The sequence below is a fragment of the Typopeltis vanoorti genome, chromosome 2 (assembly GCF_054136105.1).
Source record: "Typopeltis vanoorti isolate ZY-2024b chromosome 2, IOZ_Tvanoo_1.0, whole genome shotgun sequence".
Taxonomy (NCBI): Eukaryota; Metazoa; Arthropoda; class Arachnida; order Uropygi; family Thelyphonidae; genus Typopeltis; species Typopeltis vanoorti.
The window spans coordinates 21,166,070-21,187,265 of record NC_143550.1 but is presented as its reverse complement, the minus strand read 5'-3'; the positions used below and the strand labels follow the sequence as shown (position 1 = coordinate 21,187,265).

General features: G+C 37.5%; 1 protein-coding gene across 4 annotated transcripts in view; it reads left to right on the top strand.

Annotated features, from left to right (window-relative positions):
• LOC150108868 (ubiquitin-protein ligase E3B) overlaps positions 1 to 21,196 on the top strand; it is a 552,093-nt gene that overhangs the window by 401,950 nt on the left and 128,947 nt on the right. For all 4 annotated transcript variants that reach the window (XM_090410488.1, XM_090410470.1, XM_090410479.1 and 1 more), the window contains one exon: positions 2,063 to 2,182. In XM_090410488.1, the coding sequence (XP_090266614.1) occupies positions 2,063 to 2,182 (120 nt within the window). The remainder of the gene's footprint in view (positions 1 to 2,062; positions 2,183 to 21,196) is intronic.

Below are 21,196 nucleotides of genomic sequence, written 5' to 3'. Positions count from 1 at the left end.
TTTTCCTCCTGTGTGGCTGAACAGTGCACACGCTCCTTTAGTCGATGTCCAGCTGAATCAAACTATGAGGATAATCTCTGGAATTTTAAGATCTACTCCTGGTTACTGGCTCCCAACTCTCAGTAATATAGCCCCTCCCTCGCTCCACAGGACTCGAGCCTTAAGCAAACTATGGACAAAAATAATTGGAAACAGTTCCTTGCCTATAAGACATTTCCTTCCATACTTCACAAAGACTGAAATCTAGGCACCCTGCCTGGAGGAGTGCAATACAAACAAACGACCAGAACTTTGACCTGTGCGAGTCATGGGGAGAGTATTGGGTTCAACATACCTCCAATCTTCAAACACCCATTTCAAATCTGACATCTTGTTTGGAGGGCTTCAATCACCCTAGACATGTATGGACGACTTTAAATCGGATCAGAACAGGACATAGGAGATGTAAGCATCTCCTGCATAAATGGAACTGGTCCGATACTCCAAACTGTGAATGCGGAAGAGGGATCCAGACTACCAATCACATTGTGCTTGAGTGCCTTATTTACTCATTCTCAGGTTCTAAAGAGGACTTTTTTAAACTGACCCCATAATCCCTGGAGTGGATCTGTGATTTAAGGATTGAGCTCTGACTCCTGATTCTTAATTTTGATGTTTAATCATTTCAGCCTTGTGTATCCCTTTTAATATGATTTTTATAATTGTTTTTATGCTGTTTTATGTAATTTGTATATATTATTTTGAGACCTGTACATCATACGCTAAATTAATAAATAGTGGAGTGGTTCCCCATTGCCTTCTCCACTGCAGTGCTCCATCTAGAGTAGAAGTTGGGAAAAGGAGAGACACCCAAGGAAGTTATTATCCCTCTTTATAAAGCTATGATTTTGCAACATCTTGACTACTGCATACAGATTTGGTCACCTGGGTTTCTTGGGGACCAGTTGGTGATCCAAAAGATTCAGAGATGAGTTATCAAGCTGGTGACAGGTCTGTGGAATGCTCCTTATGAGGGTAGGTTGAACGTTTGTGGGTTACAAAGTTTAGTTGATTGGCAGAAAAGAGGGGGACACGATACAAGATATTGAAGGGGTTTTATAAAATTGATGCAAATGAAATTTTTCAATATATGAAAATAATCAGAGAACCAGGGGCCATCTATGGAAGTTGTGTAAGAGTGTGGTTAGTAGGGTGTGTATGGACCAAATTTTTTGCATACAGAGTAGTGAGTGAGTGAAATGTATTGCCAGAATTGGTTGTGAGTTCTCTGACAGTGAATTGATTAAAGGGGAAGTATGATATGATTTGTGTGTATGATGGCTGATTTAGGTCCCCTGCGATGAGTCTCCAGACTCCATGGACACTTCATTAATAATAATTAAAAAAAATAATAAGAAGAAGAAATAGGAAAAATTGTCCATATATACTCAATTTTATCTATGCTTGCATTTAAATCACTTAATATAAGTATGCAATCATTTCTATTTATGTTTTCATTATTTCTTAGAATTGCTAATAAAATTCTTAGGCTCTTCTTTAATTAATTTATTTTTTTGAACATCAACACTGCATATTGTCATGTCTCCTATATGTAGAACTTTCTGTGACCTACATAAAGTAAAATAATTCTTCTTGGAGACCTGAACAGCTAAGTAGAAATTAAATCTCAGACAGAAATGTTTTGGGAAAATAGGAATTGTTTAAATTGACAATGTAATTCATTATGTTTCTGTATCATCTCCTCATGCAATTTTTAGGAAATCACATGTTACTAGATGTTTTCCAAATGTTTAAAAGAAAGTTTTAAATATAAAATATTATCTGTCTTCTCACTCATAATAAAAATTATGCTAAAACAAAACATTGATCAGTTCACCACAGCAGATTGGGATTACACACCAGTGCATGAATTAGCCTGTACCTGCTGAAAATATTCTACATTATGCTAATGAGCAAAAGGTTAACAGTGGAATATGTAGATTTCAGATACATTTCGAATAGATTTCTTATATGTGATTAAGTAACATAATGTTCTCTAATGCATCTATTTAATCTGTTTCAGCGAGTTGTTTTATTCAGAAAGTATGTGAATAATGAAAAAGCTGTTTTGGGCTTGACTGAATCTGCTTGTGCTTCACCACAATCCACTCTGATTACTGTTCATAGATCAAGGATAGTTGAGGTAATAATTTTGATCCTAGTAAGAATATTTTTATAATTTGGAATTGCATTTCTCAAAGTTCATATACCAGAAATTCATTCTAATGTGAATTCTATGATATTCAGAAAATGTTGTTAGACAACTTTTGCTGTAATAGACAGTTTACTTGGATGAATTTCTTTTAGGGATAGCATTTTTGCAGCATAAACTCGGCTACCACTTTTTAGCAGTTGTTGCACCACTATAGTCAGAACGAACTGTTTGCTATAATGTTGCTTATTGGACTGTATAATGAATACCCATTATATGCTATTAATCATCTTGTTAAAACAGTGATTAGGCAGTAAATTATTATTATTATACGGGCGGCAACATGAATTCTGAAGACTCATCATGGGAGACCACAACCATCCATACAATCAATCATATACCTCTCCTTGAACCTATTCACAACTGATACTGGCAACCCATTCTACCCATTCATAATTCTCAAAAAAAAAATCTAGTTCTCTCACATCTACTAACCACACCTTTATTTGACTTCCAGGAATGGCTGTTTGTTTTGGCCTCTCCAGCCAAGTGCTGAAACACTTCTGCTGCATCAATCCTAGAAAATCGTTTAAGGAACTTAAATGTTTCTATCATATCACCCCCTTTTCTCCTCTGACTTCAACCGACTTCTGCAATCCACACACCCTCAATCTTATCTCCATAGATAACATTCCACAGACCACTCACCATTTTGGTCACTCCTCCCTCTGAATCTTCTCTGCCCCTCCATATTTCATCCCCAAGAAACCCTGGAGACCAGACTTGGGCACAGTAATCAAGATGTGGACGTATCAAGGCCTTATAAAGAGGAATAATAACTGCCTTATCTCTACAAGTTAAGGTGTTCTTCAATAGCCAAGTAATCTTATGAGCTACCTTAGCAGTATGTCCTCCAACTTTAACTCTCAGTCTACCACCATCACCCCTAAATCTCTAGCTTCATTTATTTCCTGGAGTACAGTGCCATCTATGTGACACACAACTTGTAATCTATCTATCCCAAAATGCATAACTTTACATTTCTTCACATTAAACTGACATCTGCTATCTTTTGCCCATACTGACAGCCTATTTAAATCATCCTGCAAGCTCTCCACATCGCCTTGATTAACTATTGCTCTACCTAATTTTACCTCATCAGCAAACAACTGAATATTTCCTTTAAATTATTTTCTATATCATTTATGCGCATATTTGAATAGCAATGGTCCCAGCACTGAGCCTTGTGGCACACCTATGGTCACCTGTTTTGGCCTCATATGTGCCCCTCCATATATCATTTTTGATCTGTCCAGTGGCCACTCTCTTACCCACTTAACCAGTAACGTATCCATCCCTATTTACTCCAATATGCATAACAGAGTTTCCATGTGGTATTTTGTCAAATACCTTTGCAGAATTCAGCAGATTCATTCTGTAGCCATTTCCTTTATCCAACTCTGCTATTACTCTATTATAAAAAGACAGTGAATTACTAATGCATGACCGAATCTTCGCAAAGATAATGTTGCCCTTCATACAGTATTATATTTTTATCTACCCATTTCTTGAATTCTCTTTTTTACCAATTTTTCAAGTATTTTTACCACCACGCCTGAGATACTAATTGTTCTCTAATTTGCTACTGCAGTCTTAGAACCTCATTTATGAAAGGAAATTATCCAATCTTTCCATTCCCTTGGAACTCTACCAAATCTTGAGACTTAAACAGCCTAGTCGGAGGCATTGCCAGTTTTCTTGCACATTCTTGCAAAACTTGAGCTGATATTCCATATAATCCCGCAGCAGTATTTACAGCGAGATTCTGCACTGTCATCTCATGACCATCACTCATTAAGGTTAATCTTCCATAGTCATTCTTTCTCTTACTTGCCACATAACAAAAGAATTCTTTGTGATTTTCTTTGGCCTGCTCAGCTAGATTCTTCTCATGATCTGATTTTTCCTTCTTTTCCATGCTAGTCACCTTTCTTGCCTGAGCCTTGTTCCGTTCATGAGTTGTTGCAAACGAGATACATTCCTGAGAATGTGTAAGTCGGGTTTGTACATAACTCGGATCCCTGATGAATAGCGCACATGCATAACAATACTTTAATGGCTCATATGTGGCAATAATAATACAGTGTAATACTGTAATAATAATGATACCCCTGTACCGTAATAATAAGTTGCAGAAACTATTGTGCTCTTTCTTTTAATTCAAACAAACAGAACATAAAAACAAACTCAGACAAATTTTGATAGGAAAAATATCAAAAAAGAATATTAAAGGTTGCATCAATGTCTTGCTTACTGGAAGGGGCATTTCTGAGGCAAGAATGTAGGCTAACATTAATCGGAAGATGATGATGCTCGAGAGGATGGACCTGGTGCTGGAGAATCAGGATTTGATTCTGTTTCTGGAGGAGGGGAGCTTGCTACTGAAGTCAGTTTCTTGAAAAAGGTATCTAGGGTTGTTTGCACAGCCTTCTTCTTTCTTTCATTATAAATGGCCTTGTAGCAGCTGATATTCCCACTAACTACACAGTAGACCTTCGTAAACCACTGAATGTTAGGATCTTGCTCCTCAATCTTGGCAATGAGATGAAAGGTTTCAGCTAATTCTTTTGTCGTAGGCTTTCTTGGCTCTGGATCTTCTGATTCTTTGTGTTCTTGTGTTTCTATCAGCTGCTTCTCTATCTCCATAAGGTCCTCATTGGTTAATTCTTGTGAATGGAACTCTAGTAAGTCAATGACATCATTTTCATTGATGTCCAATTGTAGTGCATTTCCACTATCCACCACAGCTTTTCTGGCTTCGGCGATGTCTTCTGTGAAGCCACGGAATTAATCATAACAGAATTGAGGGCACAGATTGTTTCCACATCCCTTTAATTGTTGATTGCTTCCCTATCTCATAAGAATCAGCAATGTTTTTGATGGCATCATGGATGTTATAATTCTTTCAGAACTCTCTCAAAGCCATCGCATCATCTTCCGTAGCCATGACTGATTGCGGGAATGTGCGGCGTAAGCAATAAGCCTTAAATGCAGAAATGATTCCCTAGTCCATTGGCAGTAGTGTTGGGTGGTAAAAAATATGACCTTTACATTAGGGTGAAGGTCATCAAAAGATGTTGGATGTCTGACACAAGTAGAATTTTAAAGGATTTCAATCTTTAAAGAATTTCAATCTTCAAATATGGTAAATGTGACCCAGGTCCTTAAATTTGACTTCCAAATAATGGGTAGAGTTGCTTTAATAATGAGAAAAAGTGCGGGTTTGTTTACATGCATGAAAGAAACTAGTTCCCAAATTATTAACTATCCTTATGGGAAGCCTTGAGAGCCTGTTCGTAAATACAGAATGCCATAAGTCAGGTCATTCTGTAACCCGGGAACCGTCTGTATACCTTCCACAGCATGTTCTTCTTCTGCAGCTCATGCTTAATGATATTACTCATCTAACTCCTGTTTCATCCATGTGATCTTTCTTCCTTCCAGGCTATATCTTCATAGTTGAGGTCCCCCATAATAATCACTCGATAAGGGAGGATAAAGTTGCTCACTTCCATAGCAATCCTTAAGTTATATGTGTCTCCCGGGTAGTGCAAAATAAGCAACAGCGATAGGCAGCCAGTCCATCCTAAGGATCTCGTGGTGAATTTCATGATGTCTACTGAATATAGTGACTTGCAGAAACCAGAATTTAGAAATATTGGCCCTACACTATGTATTTGTCAATTAAATATTGAATCTATTAGCAAAGCCAAATGCGATTATTTATCGAAATTATTGTTAACCAACAATGTTGATGTGATTGCTGTCCAGGAAACGTGCTGCTGATTCTGAATAGCTCCTTAAAAGAGGTCGCATTCCAGGTTATACTGCTATTGTTGCAACTTATCACGAAGTATATGGAACAGCAATGTACGTGCGAAATCGTCTTAAAGGAGTTTTTTTCTGTCTCAAAATATTGAAGAAAACACAGTAGTGATAAAAGTTCAAGATATTATAATTACGAATATTTGTAAGCCACCTGGATCACCTTGGCTGGAAAAAATTATTCCTATTGCTGAACATCCTGTAATTTATATTGGTGACTTTAATAGTCACCATGAACAGTGGAATTATGCTTGAAACAACTAATATGGTGAAAAACTTGTTGATTGGACTGAACTAAATAATCTTCACTTAGTCTTTGATGCCAAAGACAAAGGCACTTTTAGATATGTGGTATGGAAAAGAGACTATAACCTGATTTTTGTCTTGTGAGCAAAAATAATTCAGCTCACCCTATGCAATATTTGAGAAGGGTCTTAACTGACCTTCCTCATAGTCAACATAGACTGGTATTAATTGACATTGGTATTTCTATTCCACTTGTGAGAACAATGCCTTTTCTACTCTGGAATTTTAAATAGGCTGACTGGAATAAATATGCAAATGAACTTGACAAATGTATTCGTTGGATATCTCCAATAAGTAGTAATTTTAATAGATTTATAGGTGTAGTCCTGCTTGCTGCCAAGTAAGGTATTCCTAGAGGTATTAGGCATAACTATATACATGGTTGGAGCAAAGAATGTGAATTACTTTATAATGAATATCAGATGAAAAACGACTCGAAAACAGCAGACGAACTTCTAGAAAACTTGGATATATCCTGAAGGAAAAAATTGGTAAATATAGTTGAGGGTATAGACTTTACTCACTCCAGCTGTAAAGCTTGGAGCCTTCTTAGGAAACTAGGTGGTAGTGCTCCATTGATTAAAGAACAACCAAGAATCACCCCAGATCAACTAGCTATCCATATTGCTAATACATCACATACCCCCCCCAATCAATAAAAAGCATACAAGATATATTAAAAGAATTTAGCAAGTCTTCACCTATAACTTCAAATTTTGCATGCCCTTTTATGCAGCAACAAGTTGAAGCAGCCTTAAAGGAATTAAAGCCTGGTAAGGCTGCTGGTTTTGAGAGAATGGAAACAGTAGGAGAGAGGGAATGAGAAGAATGCAAGGGAGCACTGGAACCAGGGATAGAGTGATGTCAGGAAGGTAGGTAAGTAGTGGAACACAGAGAGAAAGTGTTAAAGTAGAGAGAGTGATGGATGCATTGGAGCAATCGAGGAACAGGGTGGTAAGAGGTGTAATGTATGGGGGACTCACTGATCCGTGGTGTGCAAGATAGGATGCATGAGGAGTGTTTGCCTGGAGGAACGATAGAAAGTGTGACTATGGCAATTAAGAGGGGTGAAAGGGTGGATGAGATGATTGTGATGGTAGGAACAAATGACTTGAGAAGTAATGTAAATTGGGCAGCGAGAGATATGAGATTCTTGCTTGAGGTTGTGCGAAATAAGACGCAGAGAGGAAAGATAGTATGCGTGTTGCCTAGGTATGATATTGACTAGCTGAGCAGAAGAGCAGCAGTATTGAATAACATAATAGCTAGAATGTGTCAGAAGAGTGGATTGGAACATGTGGTTGCTTGGAGGGCGTTTCATGACAGAGAGGAGTTGTATGTAAGAGAATGCTTGCATTTGAATGAGTAAAGACATAGGCATCTGGAGAGATTGCTGTTCTGAACGAGTCGGTGTCAGTGCAGGGAAACTAGAATGCCCAAGGTGAATGGTAACAGGGATGGCCTCTTGTGGGAATGGGTACTTAGGAGAAGGGGGACGACATCAGGTAATGTTGAGCCCAGTGGGGTCTGGAGAGGATAATGCTGGGTATAGAAACAGTGGCATTTTTATGCTTTATACTGATGCCAGGAGTATCCAGAATAAAGAAGAGGAATTGGTGGCGCTGATAGCATCAGCCTGGCCAAAGATTATTGGGATCACTGAGACATGGTTGACAGAAGAGTAAATAATAACAGGAATAGAAGTAGCAGGGTACAGCATTTTTCGGCAGGATAGGAAGGGAAAGCGTGGTGGTGGAGTACTGCTTATGATAAGTGACAACTTATGTCCTCTAAGAGTGGAGGCTTTAGAAGACAGTGACACTAATGATTTTGAAAGCATATAGTGTGAGGTAGAGATGGGCAAGACGGATATTTAGTAGGGTGTTGCTACAAACCAAGGAGCAAGGAGCACAGAGGGTGGGGATCAGTAGATGTTTAGACAGTTGAGCTTGGCAAGTGTGAAGAATGATTGTTATGGGAGATTTTAACTACAGCAGTATAAATTGGGGAGAGGAAGATGCATGTAGCAATAAGGGAATGGAATTTTTAGAATTCTTGAGGGACAAATGTCGTTCGTAGGCAATAGAGGGAACAAGAGGTTCAAGAGTTTGGGATTTGGGCATAGCATCAGAAGAGTTGATAATAACTGAGATGACATCTCTCCTGCCAGTTAGAAAGAGTGACCATGTGGATTTAATTTGGAAGATGAATAGACATGCAGGAATATCAAAGAAAAGGGAACATGTGTGGAATTATAAGGAGGGTGATTATAATAGTCTTAGATATCAACTTGGGTCAGTTCCATGGAGGGAGGAATTGGAAGGCCGGAATATCATTAGTGCCTGGGAAATTGTGAAGGAATATTTGTTAGCAGCAATAGTTAGCTATATTCCACAATGAATAGCTTTTACACAATTTAGTACAAAATGGATGACAAACAATATTAAACAGGAACTGCATGTGAAAAAGAAGCTATGGAAGAGATATAAGGAGACAGGTGAAGAGCAGATGCATGAAGAATATAAGACACAGGCCAGGAGAGTGACTAGTATGGTAAGGAAGGCGAAACTGGAATATGAGAAGAGATTGGCCCTAAGATCCAAAGAAAATCCTTAGGAATATTTTAGCTATGTGGTCAGTAGGAGGATAAATGATTGTGGAAGAATGACATTGTGGGATAAAAATGGGAATAGAGTGACTGATGCAGAAGACATAGTGGAATTGTTCAATGAACACTTTATTGGTGTATTTCATCCTGGAGGAGTAAATTTTAATACTAGAGGGATAGGGCAGGTTCAAGGTTCAGAGATGCAGGAGAAGAGCGTGTTCCAAATACAGAGTTTTGAGAGAATGTGCTAAAGAACTAACAGCTCATTTGACCTGGCTTTTCATTGAAAGTCTGACTACGGGAAAGGTGACCAGGGAATGGAAGGAAGGTAAGATAGTGACATTGCATAAGGGCGGCAGCAGGCTGGAAGTGTCTAATTATAGGCCAGTTTGTGTGTCATCAGTAGTTAAGATCTTAGAGAAATTAGTTGGGGACTGTATACAGCATTGGGCAGATGAGGGTAATGTTATCTCTGAGAGTCAACATGGATTTGTGAATGGGTGCTCTTGTTTTAGTAATATGCTAGCCTTTTATAATGAAGTTACAAGAGCAGTAGATGAGGGAACTGCATATACTGTCATTTTCTTGGATTTAGCAAAAGCATTTGACAGGGTGCCACATAAGCTGATATTTAAGTTGCAGCATATGGGTTTGGATGTCAGGTTGGTCAACTGGATTCAGAATTGGCTGTCCGATAGGTATCAGAGAGTTCTGTGTGGTGGGGCAGTTTCAAGGAGGCAGAGGGTTACAAGAGGGATGTTTATTGTTTAACCTTTATATCAATGACATTGTCAGTGGATTGCAGTGGAATATTCAGTTGTTTGCGGATGATGCAAAGCTGAGAAGGGTTATTAGTAATAGTGCAGATGTGGTAGCCCTGCAAGAGGATTCGAATAAGCTAGACAGATGGGCAAATGAATGGGTGTTGGTTTAATGCAGCAAAATGCATTGTCTTGAGGTTTGGGACACATCGATGGGAATCTGCATACTCTATTGGAGGAGCTATACTGGAGGAAGTAGGGGAGAGGAAATCTGGGGTTGATGATTGATAGAAACCTGAAATTCAGGGGACATATTGCAAAGGTGGTGAGGTAACACAGAGGATTTCTGCAATAATGAGAAAGGTGCTGACCTGCAGAGATAAGAGTTATCATTCCGTTGTATAAGATCTTGATCAGACCACACAGACTATTGTTCTCAGATTTGGTCTTCAGGATTTGAAGGTGATAAATTCACTGTGGAAAGGGTACAAAGACAGTTTCAGGTCTGTACAATGTTAGTTATGAGGATCGACTGAGGGAATGTGGACTGCAGAGTTTGGTGGATAGAAGGAGAGGTGATATGATTTAGACTTTTTAAACTGTTGAGAGGTAGTTACAGGGTTGACACACTGAGGGAGTTTGTTCACTTGGTGGAACAGTGGGAAGGAGTGATGACAAGGGGCCATCCCTGGAAGTTACAAAAGTAAACTGTGAGCAAGAAGAGGAGGAGTGGTTGAACCGTGGAATGCATTGCCTGATAGAGTGGTGAAAGTGAGAACAGGCAATGAGTTTAAAGAGTGGTATGGTAGACTTTGTGTTTCCCAGAAGGGACCTCCCACGATGAGTCTTTATGTACTTTGTGTTTCCTAGGAAGGACCTCCCATGATGAGTATTGATTCCTTGGAGGCCTAAATAATAATAACAACATTCATCCAGAAATTTTGATTAATCTGGGAAGAAATGCAAGATTATTGGTTAACTTAGTTCTATACTGATGTACTTACAACTGGTAAATTTCCCACTATTTTTAAAAAAGCAAAAATACTTTGAATTTTAAAGCCTGATGAGCCTAATCATAAACGGAAAGTTACTGACCTATTACTCTCCTCAGTTTTGTTATAACATCTTTGAAAGACTTATTTATAATAGAATAAGCTCCACTATTTTTGAATATGTCCCAATAGAACAAGCTGACTTCGGACCAAATCGTAGGTGTTGTGACCAGGTTCTCTTTTTAGTAACTCATATAGAAGCTGGTTTTCAAAAGGGTTTAAAAACATGAGCAGCATTTATTGATTTGTCAGTAGCCTTCGACACCATCTGGAGACAACACCTTCTATATAAATTATATAAAATTATCCCATGTAAAACAATAGTCCATGTCATTAACAATATTATGCTAAGGGATAGAAGATTTATAGTGGCTATAGGTAATAAAACTAGCAGCAAAAGGAAGTTAAATAATGGATTGCCACAGAGATCTGTTTTATCTCCCTTATTATTCAATCTGTATATATCTCATCTTCCCGTAACTACATCAAGGAAATTTTGTTATGTCGACGATATAGCAATAACTATATAGCATAAATGCATAAGTCGCACAGAAGAAATTCTTCTATACTGGATGAATTTTTTAATAGATGGAGACTCAGTTTAAATAGGAGAAAAACACTAATATCTTATTTAAAAATGTTTACTCTTCTAATACTTAGCGATATGACATCACATGGCTCGTTCTATGTGTGAATGATCAATTGTTCGTATTCCACTTGTTTTTTAAAACTACTCCTATGTAGCCACTGAAGATGGTCTGTAATATTCAGACCAAAATATTTGGCAAATTAAATATTATTCTTGTGTAAACGTGTATATATTTCTAGTAATATCTTATTTTCATCTAAATAATAAATTAGCAAATGTGGAACTAGAAATTGAATTGAACAACACTATACTTCTATATAATAAATTCCCTAAGTACCTGGGGGTCAGACTTGACCGTTCTCTCACTTTCAGCCAACATCTTTCAAACTTGGCATACAAGCTAAGGACATGTAATAATATCTTACAGAGACTCTGTGGCACTACCTGGGATTCAAGAGCCTCTACTCTTTGGACAACAGCCCTTGCTTTGGTATTCTCGAGTGCTGAATATTGTGCTTCTGTGTGGCTAAATAGCCCTCACACAAGGATTATCGATTAATTACAGTCTCTATTAGATCGACTCCAACATATTGGAGTCAATCTACAGAACTACAATCTATGTAGTTCTTTAGGGATAATGTCTTGTAACAGGCATTATCCCTACAGAACTACATAGATTGAATTCTTTAGTCTGTGAATTTCAAAAAATTGCTGGTAATCCAAACCCTACCTATTCATCAGGATCTCCCAACTCTTAACATCAGTAGATTGAAATCTCGCCATCCATCACTACGAGCAGCAGAAGAACTAGTTCTAAATAATTTTAATTCTTTATCAAAGTGGGAGGAAACATGGAAGAAAAATGGAAAAAAGAACATTTGCATAACATCTTTAAAGGTGATCAAATCATCACAGGATCAGATCTACATCTACCTAGCAAAAACCTGGACATTACTAAATAGGATTTGGACAAACCATGGCCTATATGGAGATACTCTCTGTAAATGGAACAGACAGTCATCTCCAGAATGTGACTGTGGTGCTTCATGACAGACTATGCAACATATTGTAAAAGAATGCACCTTTTGTGCTTATCAGAATGACTGGAATGACTTTTTACAAGCGGCTCCTGAAGCTGTGACTGGATTACAAACTTAGATCTGAATTTATAATGATATATATGTTTTTTCGTATTATAACATATTAAGATTTTACTTTTAACTTTTATTTATTTTATTTTTATTTTAATTTTCCAACTCCTTGGATTAGATCTATGTTTTCCTTCAAAGTTTTTAACTTAAAATAGTTTAAATTCTTCAATCCTGTTAATATATAATGACATTATGATTTTCTTTTTTAACATCATGTTTTTGCCATGAGGTATGTATGTATGGATCACTGGACTTGTACTAATTTGGTGATGCATGTCTTGCAGATCATCTGTGGAACTCCCTGGCCTATGGCCAGCAACCAATTGTATATTTTGTCTTAGTGCTTCAATCTCACACCAGATTGCTTCAAATGAACAGCCATCCTCCTGTCTGTCTGCTATTATTTTTGGCTGCAATTCATCTGCTATCGTCAGCAGTACTCCTTCCAAATCCTATCTTATCTGAAAATAGTAAACCCTTCACATTCAATTCCTGTAATCATCTGCTGTTAGCCAAGTCTCACTAATGCCTATAACTTTTGGTGAGGTTGCACTGACCAATGCCAAAAACTCTTTCTTTTTGTTCCTGATACTTCTGGCATTAGTATATAGAAACTGCAACATCCCTTTAGTCCAACACCCACCCACCTTTACTTTCTGAATTGACTGCTGTTTAATATTTTTGCTTAAGAGAATAGATTCCTCACTTGGTCATTCTCACACTCACTTGCTTCATGGGTGCCTTCACACAAACTCACTTGCTTCCACCCTAATTGCTTAAGTTTCACTAAATCTGCACTTTGGCATGCTCAGTGAACAAAACTCTCTAGACACCTGAAACCAAAACCATTTAGATGCAGTCCATCAGTATTGTACAAATTTGGCATCATTCCTTTTGCACAACCTATGTATAGGCCCATTAGCTTTCCTCCTCAGTTGCTGTTGTGTCCTGAATAAGCTAAGAAATGTTTTAACATAAAATATTCAGGTCACAACTTTAATTTAACTTAGGCAGAGAATGTGGAATGTTGGCAATAGAAAAAAAAAGATAACTTTGTGAATGCAAATCAATTCAAGAACAAGGAGTTGTATAGAACTGTATAAAATGCTTGTAAAATATAATATGTTATACGTGTGGGCCAGATGTAGAAATCAATGTAAACTTTTAAGTCTGTTTAAGAACCCCGTTTCTAGTGCTTAAAGTAGCTAAGCCTGTGAACCAGAGTTCTAGGGTCGCTTTTAACCGTCCTGTGTTATGCATGCAAAAGGAGGGAAGGTAGTTACTGGAAAGAGAAACTAAAGCAGCGCTTTCCAGAAAGAGAAAAACAAGTGCACGTGCGGCGAAATAAATGGAGCTAAATAGAATGACGTAAATACACGTGACTGCATTGGCGGGCATTGCAACGGCCGAGAAATAACAAGAGGAGAAAAGATAACAAAAAGGCCTTGCAAACCCCGTTCGGGGCTTTTTTTTGGGTTCCTGGTTCCTGACCTCTCTCGGACATAGGTCGAGTTCGTCGTTGGAGAAGTCCCTAGATGGCCGTGGAAGGTATTGGTTCATCTGTTGCAGCGTCTGGAATGGGCCAAGCTATATCCTTGGACTAGGATAGCTGTGTTTGTCGTGCAACGGAGGAACCAAGCAGATGTCATCCGTTTCAGGCGATGTTCCCATGCCACCTCCCATCTTTTCCACAGAGATTCCATTCGTGTAGTCCGACCGAAAACAACCTAATAGGAAGCTAAGCCAGAAGGCCTTGATGACCAGACAAGGTGGGAAAAGAGACAAGGCACCAAATCAGAGACGGTAAGGCAGACTTTTATATTGTGATTTCCAGTCAGAAGAGTGTGATCCCCTAAGAGAATATGTAAGATGGACTAAAATTATTGAACTGTAAGAATTGTCTATGACTTGGCTCAGGCCCATTTATTTAAGATTTGTTTGCCCTATAAGGCCGAGTGTATTCTCTGTATGGATTAATAGTAGTGTGTAAAGTAAGTTAACTAATGACCACGTGTGTGAAGAAGAAATTACAAGTGCCTAAGAATTAATGTTGAAATGCTTATATTAGTGGTCTGTGCAAGTTTGATTGTGTGATTAGTGTAATTTGTTTGTGCCTATGTCTTTACTTGAGAATACTTCTGATTATGTTTATATTGTATACTTGTATAATTCATTGAGCTTATTAAATTATTTCTTTCAAGCACCTGCCTGACCTTTTTTGTCGTATGAATTCAAACAGCCGCTCATAAAATAATAACGAACTTAGTGGGATAAAACCTAGTGCATGAATGACTAAAGCGAGCCACGACTGTAAGAAAGAGATATGCGAACGGAAGTATAAAATTTATGTCAGTTTAATCGTCATGTATTATTTTGAGAGAGAGCCATCCTGGGTAAGAGTCCCGTCTATCCTAGGTATTAGCTGGCGCAGTAAAAATATAAATTTTGTTAATGCTTATAGGGTGAACTCTATAGGAATGTTGTGCAATTAAACTGTAGGGAGGCCAATAAGATTGCATAGAATAAGAGGGAAGAAAATTTGCTAAGGGATAAGCGTTTATTTGCGTATATAAGAAATTTAAGATTACAGTATAAGGATAATATAAAGTGCAACAAAATACAAGGATGTAGAAAGAACGTATAACAGTTGCCTCTATCATAGCATGGTAGGAGACTTATAGTCTTCACCTTCTCGTTCTTCAGTTTTATCTCTTCTAACAACTGCTTTACATTCTCCCGCATATAATACTTCTCGCCTCTCAAATCATTTCTACCAACCAAGACAATCATTTCCTTTGATGTACCTTTTTGCATCTGGATGGCATGGCTAAAATTGTGAATTTTTGCACCCAGTCACATAGAAAAGCACATGGAAAATTATTGCATAAGTAGGAGCAAATGGGAATGGATGTGAGGTACGTGGCATGGATGGGGGAGGAGCTAATAGACATCAGATGATCGTGGATTCCTGCTCATGTAAGCATTGATTACAATGAAGCAGCTGATAAATTAGCAAAAGAGGCCAGAGAACTCAATCAAGAAACTGACATGATAACTCTTGCTGATGCTAACACACTAGCAAAACCTAAACGAATTCCACTGAAATCAGTGATACAACATCAAATTCCCGAAATCAATGCTGACAGAAAGACCACCACCACGATAGCAAGACTACGAACAGGACATTATAGAAGAATGAAGATCAATACAGATGATACGAGAACATATAGAAACTGCAAAACTGCCATAATACTGAACTGACACCCACTCACATTTTTACCTGTCCAGCAATTACAGCAGCCTTGCAAGCAACAGACATTAATCCTGAACAACAGCTCTATACAAACAAAATCATCGACATAGTCAAAGCAGTTCAAGGAGCACATGGAAACATCTAACACTCTTCAAAGTACAAGACAACAAGGATCGTGTATAGTGGCATATCAAGGTATATGATATTGTAGTAAGGCAAATGAGCATGAGTAATATCTTGAATTTTTCCACCAATGAAACACAATTTTGTCACAATTTCATTAAGTACTCCCCTGATCACTGAGTCTCCATAAATAATTTTCTCCTTAACTTGTTTTTCTTGTTTATTCGCTTGGTATTTATTATTATTTCAGACCTTCCTTCTCTTTTCAGCCCTATTCTTGAACCAAGTTAAATCTTGTGAGATGCCAATGTTGACAGTGATCTTAGACATGGCTAAGTGTAACATTAGATTCAAGCAGCAAAATAAAAGCTCAAAAATAAAAATTAACGATATGAATAAGATAAAAAAAATACAACTATTAAAATGAATATAAATCGTTTAGAGATGAACAAATGAAACAGAATTAATAATCAGAAGGAAAATGGTTGGGGGAGGGGGGGGAATGGTGAAGAAATAAGGAAACAATACACCAAACAGCAGAGAAATGCCTGGGCAAAGTAAGAAGAGAAAACCAAGAAAACATTTGGTAGCAAATGAACTGATCTCATTGATAAATGTGTGAAATAAAAGGAAAAACAAACAGGATGATAAGAGGAATATGTAATATTCAGGAATAAAATTATTTCAGAATGCAGAGGATGCTAGGAGATTGAAAATATTATGATAGAGGGGAAAATAGACATTGCATACAGATTAATAATAGAAATGCAGTATTTTCAGGAAATCGGAAGTCATCATCATCAAATTCCTGCCACCATATATCCTTAAGGGGTGTACAGGATAATGATAGTACTACATGAAAAACTTACATCATTAATAACTTCCTATCTACAATTTTCCTCCAAATCAATCTGTTACCTGTCAAGACTCCAACATTATTAGATCTTATATTTCTGTATTCTAAGGCACTTTTTACTATATCAATCCACCTATATCTTGGTCTTCCTCCGGGTGTCTTTTTTTATGTCAAACTGGCAGAGAATGCTTATTTTGCTAATCTTTCCTCTGTTTAAGTAACCATTCCTGGATTTCTACTAACACATTCCTGGATGCTAACAATGTCAAGTTCTCCTAATATCCTCATTTTTAATATGATATTGCTATTGATGCCATCTGTTCATACCCTTAATCTTTCTCAGGACTCTCATATCTGCGGTCTCTAGTCTTTGGTCAAGTGTTTTATTTCTACCCAGTTCTCAGATCCATAAGTTAAAATTGGTTTTAACACTGTCTTGTATACAGCTAATTTAGAATTTTGACTAATTTCTTTCTTATTCCATATAAATTTATTCAGTTTGACTTCCTACCATACCAGCTTTGTTGATTCTGTTGTCTATTTCCATATTTAATTTACCATCTTCACTATTAGAATCAGAAGAACCTTGATAAAAGATCAAAATGATGAGGTTTTGATGGTGTCGATATATTGTGGAACTATACAATGTGCCTCATTTACATACGAAGATGGAAGATATGATATTTTAAGAGAAGAGTTTGAAAGTACTTTACTAACTAAATACTTCAGTAATATTGAAGCTATTTAATGAAATAAAAGTGGAAACACTGTCTGATATACTCATCAATGGCCATGGCATACCCTGGATTAAATTTGAAGATGACATTCCTGTAATTGCTGATTCTGAAAAAGAACTTCAGGATTTGGAGGTTATGGAGAGAATTTTTAAAATATGTATGACTGTTAATACTAATAAAACCAAAGTTCTTGTCTTGAGTAGGAACCCATCAGTCTCTGCTAAGATCTCACTGACCAGTGAAACAGTACTACAAGTTTCCAGTTTTAAACATTTAAGGGGTGTGAAAACAGGATGATAGGAGTGAAAGGGACACAACATGCATAATTTCAATACAAAAGAAGCATTAACAGAGATGAGATATTTATTCTCATCCAAAAGAAATTTGGAACTATGAACAAAATTTATAAAAGCATGTTAAAAGTATTACTCTTTATGCAAGTGAAACATGGACCTTGTCAAAACAAGACATTAGAAGAATGAAAGCACTTGAATTATGATGTTGGCAAAAAAGCACTGAAAATTAAATGGACAGAAAGTGACCAATGAGGAAGGACTTCAACAAATAAGAGGGGGTAAAAACATCATTAGGACAGTGGAAAATGGATAGAACATCTTTTGAGATGCAGCAATTTCATGAAAATGATTTTTGAAGGAAAGGCAATGATGAATAAGAGACAGCATGGAAGACCAACAAAGAAGTTTATGGAACAAGTGATTAACGAATTAGAATGCCACTGATACACAAAAATGAAAAGGATAGCAATGGATAGGAGTGAATGATGTCAGAAGCAGTCTGTTCCATGACTTTGAATACACACATACACACAAACTGTGTAGCAAACTCATCATTGAAAGAGTCTTGAGGAATGTAAACATATTTCCCATTTCTCTTTAAATTCTCATCCTTTATCTTTGTTTTGCCCAAAGGTGTGCAAAGTTGTACAAAAGAAATACTAGGCAAACTGCAGATGAAAATCAACTGCAGTTTGAAAAACTTATAAGTTTTTCGAATACTTATAATCAAATTGCTCACAGCAGATCAAAAACAAACTCGCATGAAAATATCTGAACAGTGGGTGGAGCATTTTAACACGAATAAAATTGATTTTGTGCATCGATTTATTACTATTGATTTGACTTGGATTCACCGTTACACACCAGAATCCAAACAGCAGTCAAAACAAGGGACAGAAGCCGGTTGTTCAGCACCGAAGAAAACAGTCGGTTCCATCAGCAGGAAAGGTCATGGCATCGGTGTTTTGGGATGCTAAAGGCATTTATTAATAATCACTTGAACAATAACCAGGAAATATTATTCGGATCTTTTAACCAGACTAGATGAAAAAATTTGAGAGAAAAGACCCTGTTTGTAGAAGAAAAAAAGTCATCTTATTTAAGTTAAAGGGATATTACATCCCATATTGTTTCTTAGCTGAATAAGAAACTCAAAGAGTTTCATGCCGAATATAGAAACTATATAAAGTTGCTGCAGTATCCAGGTATTTGCTTACGCTTGGAATCGCTGAACTTTATATAGTTTCTATATTCGGCATGAAACTCTTTGAGTTTCTTATTCGGCTAAGAAACAATATGGGATGTAATATCCCTTTAACTTAAATAAGTTAAGTCACTGAATTGAAGCCTTTGGCTCTTTATATAATTAGAAATTTATTAGGACACCTCTTGGCAATTCTCATAAAAGGGATGTAAGTTCTGTTCGCTACAAACTTGGTATTATTAACTAGGTCTACCTACTTGCTGATGAGACCACAATAAAGGTTGAAACCGGTCTGGGTGGTGACCTTCTCTCATAATGTAGAACAATAATACAGTTCCTAGGAGCTAAGTTCACATTATGGGTAAATATCAAAAATAGTGATCGGAGCTTGCTCCACCTTTGACATGAGTTGCCTCAGCTTGCACTACCTAAAGGGTCAGTTGCTGCAGTATCCAGGTATTTGCTTACGCTTGGAATCGCTGAACTTTATATATAGTTTCTATATTCAGCATGAAACTCCGAGTTTCTTATTCGGCTAAGACACAATATGGGATGTAATATCCCTTTAACTTAAATAAGTTATGTTGCCAAATTGAAGCCTTTGGCTCTTCATATAATTAAAAAAGTCATCTTTTATCAGGACAATTCACCTGCCCACAAAGGTGTTTTAGCAATGGATAGATTAAGGGATCTGCACTATGAATTGTTGGAACATCCAGCCTGTTCTCCAGATTTGGCTCCCACTGACTTCTATCTCTTCCCAAAACTAAAACTCTTCCTCGCTGGTCACTGTTTTTTTTGCGAATCAAGAGGTGATTGCAACTGTAGAGGGGTATTTTGCAGATCTTACTGAGAACCACTATAGGGACAGGATAATGGCGCTGGAGCATCGCTGGAATAAATGTATTAGTCTTAAAGGAGATTATGGCGAAAAATAAAAATAATTTTGAAATTTGAATTTGTTTTTTCATTGTTAGGCCGAGAAATTTTCAGAGCACCGTCGTATTTTGTTTTCAGTATATATGATTATACCAGGCTATTTTTCCGGTTTGAATGGCACGTTGTTTGACACTTTGGTTTTATGTTTTTTTTTATTTGAATAGGGTGTGTGTGTATATACAGGTGTCCCATAAATTTGTAAATATTTCAATAATTAATAAAAATTGGAAAAATTGGTATATTAGAGTGCAGTTTGCACAAAAGTGAATCACACGAATGGAGATTTTATAGCGGGGCAGGGGTGGGGGTAGTTTAAAATTTTGCTGATTGAGGGTGACAGTCAGAATTGCATTGAAAACTTATTCATATGCAGGAAACCTATTGCATATCACTACGGTAATTGTTCAATGTGTCTGCTGGCACAGCAATTACATACTGTAAGCAGGAGAATGCCATTTACAGAAGCGTGGAGCATATCCAGGTGGGTGCAAGCAACTTTGCTGTGAATGGCATCTTTTAAATCTGCTAAGTAAGAGGGGCTGCTCTGTTACGCTCGGGACTTTAAATAGCCCCACAATCAAAATTCTACTGGTGTCAAGTCTGAGGACCGATGAGGGCGATGTGGAGTTACGACTGATGAGTCATTCTTGACCAAATGTACTGATGAGAAACTGCTTCACAGATGTGACACCTCATTCTGCATGAATGTGACTGTGTGCTGAACATTATTTTCCCACAAGCATGGTAACACATTTTGTGTAGCAGTTGCAGGTAATACTGTGCATCTACTGAGCACATCTTCCAGCCCTTGTTGCACATGACTCTTCAAAGAAAAAGGGTCCAACAGTGACAGATGCACCAAAGCTGCACCAAACAGTGAGTTACAATGAATACAACAGCTCCTCTGTGTAGGTGTGTGGGGTGTCCCATGCAATGAAAAATGCGCTTCGTCTGTCCAGAAGATGTATAGCCATTGGATATTCTGCGACTTTTGTCAAAGCCCATGTTGCAAATCCCTCCCACCTAGTGGTATCACTTGGTAACAGCTGGTGAAGAGATTGCAGCTTGTATGGATACAAGTTTAACACACCATTAAGAGTGTGGAATAAAGAAGTTTTCACTATGCTCATGATTCTTGCAGCTTCCCATGCACTGCTTACATTGCTTGTTGATTGTGCTGCTTGGGCATCGGGTAACACAGGTCTGCCAGTGCGAGGACTATTTGACGAAATTCCAGTTTCCTTG